The 2,500-nt window shown below is 41.8% G+C and overlaps 1 protein-coding gene across 1 annotated transcript in view; it reads right to left on the bottom strand.

The window, feature by feature from the left end:
• Positions 1-685: 685 nt before the first annotated feature.
• Positions 686-2,500, bottom strand: part of LOC119575928 (beta-1,3-galactosyltransferase 1-like) — a 3,164-nt gene continuing 1,349 nt past the window's right edge. Inside the window, exons 2-3 of the mRNA XM_037923461.1 lie at positions 1,967-2,272; positions 686-1,787 (exon numbers count right to left, since the gene is read on the bottom strand). Of these exons, the coding sequence (XP_037779389.1) occupies positions 1,230-1,787; positions 1,967-2,272 (864 nt within the window). The 3' untranslated portion in view covers positions 686-1,229. The remainder of the gene's footprint in view (positions 1,788-1,966; positions 2,273-2,500) is intronic.

The following is a 2,500-nucleotide window of genomic DNA, read 5'->3' on the forward strand; positions in this document are numbered from 1 at the left end:
CACTGGTATCCTTCTCGAACGACCACGAATGTAACACAATGTAGTAAAGTAGTGGAAAGTCTAGTAACCACATAATTTTTTTTTCACAGCTTTTACTTACATTCTCGACCGTCAGTGAATACGAAGTGCGTTTCAAATCGTGGCTCCGATTCTGTATGGGCACATCGCTTCTCTCTCGACCATCACGCCTCTCACTATACTTGTCACCGGCAAAGTGAAGATAGAGGAGAGATGCGATGCTATATGCTGTAATTATGCCAGCCACAATATAGCGAATAAACCTATGCTTTCGTTTGCCATTATGGCATGCCATGCTGCTCCTGCTTTCTTGTATGAAATGCTGTATTTGACCAACGGCGATATTTCATGGGAGAAAAAACAATGTGTGAGGGTGTTTTCCACAGGGCACTGATAAATATATACTTCAATACCCGCTCTCGTTAATCCCCATAAAGCAGACATCCTCGCGCTGCGACTGGAATGAAGTGGTTGATTTCAGAACCTTCGTAGCATAAGTATTATTGTTAACCAGTCTGCCTTTGCCACAAGGAAAAGGCAAGATTTTTCTCTTTTTCCTCTTTCCACTTTTCACTCTTCGGTAGAGGAAATTGACACGGAAGGAAAAACTATTTTAAGAATTGGATAAACCATTTTATTATAGAAATGTTATATTTTGTGTCCTAAAGGTATATGAAGTCTAATAATATACAGAAAGTATTTGGAGAGGGATTTCTTCTATACCAGTAAAAATCTATCATTGTTGATTTTCACTGTTGTCAGCGTGCATTGCAGCCACTCGTTTTCCGTTTATGTAGCTATGCTTGGTCTCGGAAATTTATTATGTTCACAAAATATTAAGACTGCTGAATAAACTCATATTTGCTATACAATTCTCTAGTTCGACCAAATACTAGATGTTTAACGGTACTAGTAGAGTTCTCTCGGAAAATAATACACTATTTTTATTCAAAAATAATCATGCACTGTGACTGAGATAATCTTGCTTGTGTTTATTTTATGGATGTGTAAACCATTCATTTTCTTAAAGTGATATTTTTCTCAAAATATTCTCTTATATTTAAACATGACACAGTACGTACAGTAGGAATATAGTTATACTATTGAATCATATATTTTAAGTATCACCAATCAATAATATTTTCAAACACTTTTTGCATATGTTTTTTTTTAATATGAGGAATATATTGTTCCATCGAATGTCTCTGGCTTTAAACAATAACGAACGAAAACGGCACTTTCCTGTGAAAATCAATTAAGATTCGCCAGAAAATATTTCTGTCCATTTGCGGATAAAACCAAACAAGCATTTGCCCAATGTCCGCCGGCTTCAAAGCCTCGAAGCAGTGTCCGCCGCCGTTGAAGTGACTGACGTCCGCCGCCTGCGCTAGCAGGCCCGTTATGTAGACGTCGTCCACCCACAGGAAAGGGACAATCCGACAAGCGTCGAGTAACCTCGGTACGAGTTTCGTTCGCAGGAACCAGACACCGCCGGAGCAGTACGTAGGATATTCGGCGTCTGGAAATTCCCATTCGTTCACCTTCCAACGGCCGGTCCGCAAAACAGGCTCTTCTTTGTGATTGCAGATGAAGCGGTCTTTGGATGTTTCGTCGAGCGCTTTCAGCCTCTCCATGTAAGTGAATATGTCGATGAAAGTGTCATCGTCAGAATGGAGGGTCCAGGGCACTCGTCCGCAGTGTTCTGCGATCCACGCCAAGGCGGTCAGGCCTTTGTACGTGAGGAGATGATAATCATCGTCGTAGTCGCCCTGCGGAAGAGAGGGAGAAAGAATGACTCTCCACACTATTGTATAGTGTTCTGCACTGTACCTTGTACTTTGCAAAAGGAATTTCCAAGGGAATGAATGCTTGTAAGTATCATGATTTCGGAGAGTCCCTTAATATGTATATGATTTAAGTCATTAGTATGATTAATACATGGTCTCACCTGGACGATGTCATGGTACCGCTGACTTTCCTCCTGAACAATCTGCCTCTCCCTCTCGTCCTTGGCTCGTCCCACCATGAACACGGCGGCGATGTCCACGCCGAGGCCAGACGCCGTGGCGTTGGCCCAGGTGGAGCGGGTCTCCTGCCTCTCCTGCACGCGGCTGATGGCCGAGTGGACGTAGGCGATCACCTGCAGGCGAGGACGCCGCCGGCAGAAGTCCGCCTCTTCTATCAGGAATACTTTAGGTGCTTTTGTACGACCCGACTCAGATATCCAATTTTCACCTCTTTTCGCCCAATCCTCCTGGAAGAATGTTAGTTTTATTTAATCAATTATAAAATAATTATCATTTATGTGTAGCAGTAATAAATTGTGAGATCGTGTTACATTACACTAATGCGACAAATAGATAAACATACTAATGGGACATTATAAAGTATGCAGATACTGTAGGCGCAGGCCAATAACAACAATAAAGTATGAAACTATATTTCCTGAAATTGTACATGTTTTACTTTATCTCGTTTTGCC

Source organism: Penaeus monodon, chromosome 8, assembly GCF_015228065.2.
Source record: "Penaeus monodon isolate SGIC_2016 chromosome 8, NSTDA_Pmon_1, whole genome shotgun sequence".
Classification (NCBI taxonomy): Eukaryota; Metazoa; Arthropoda; class Malacostraca; order Decapoda; family Penaeidae; genus Penaeus; species Penaeus monodon.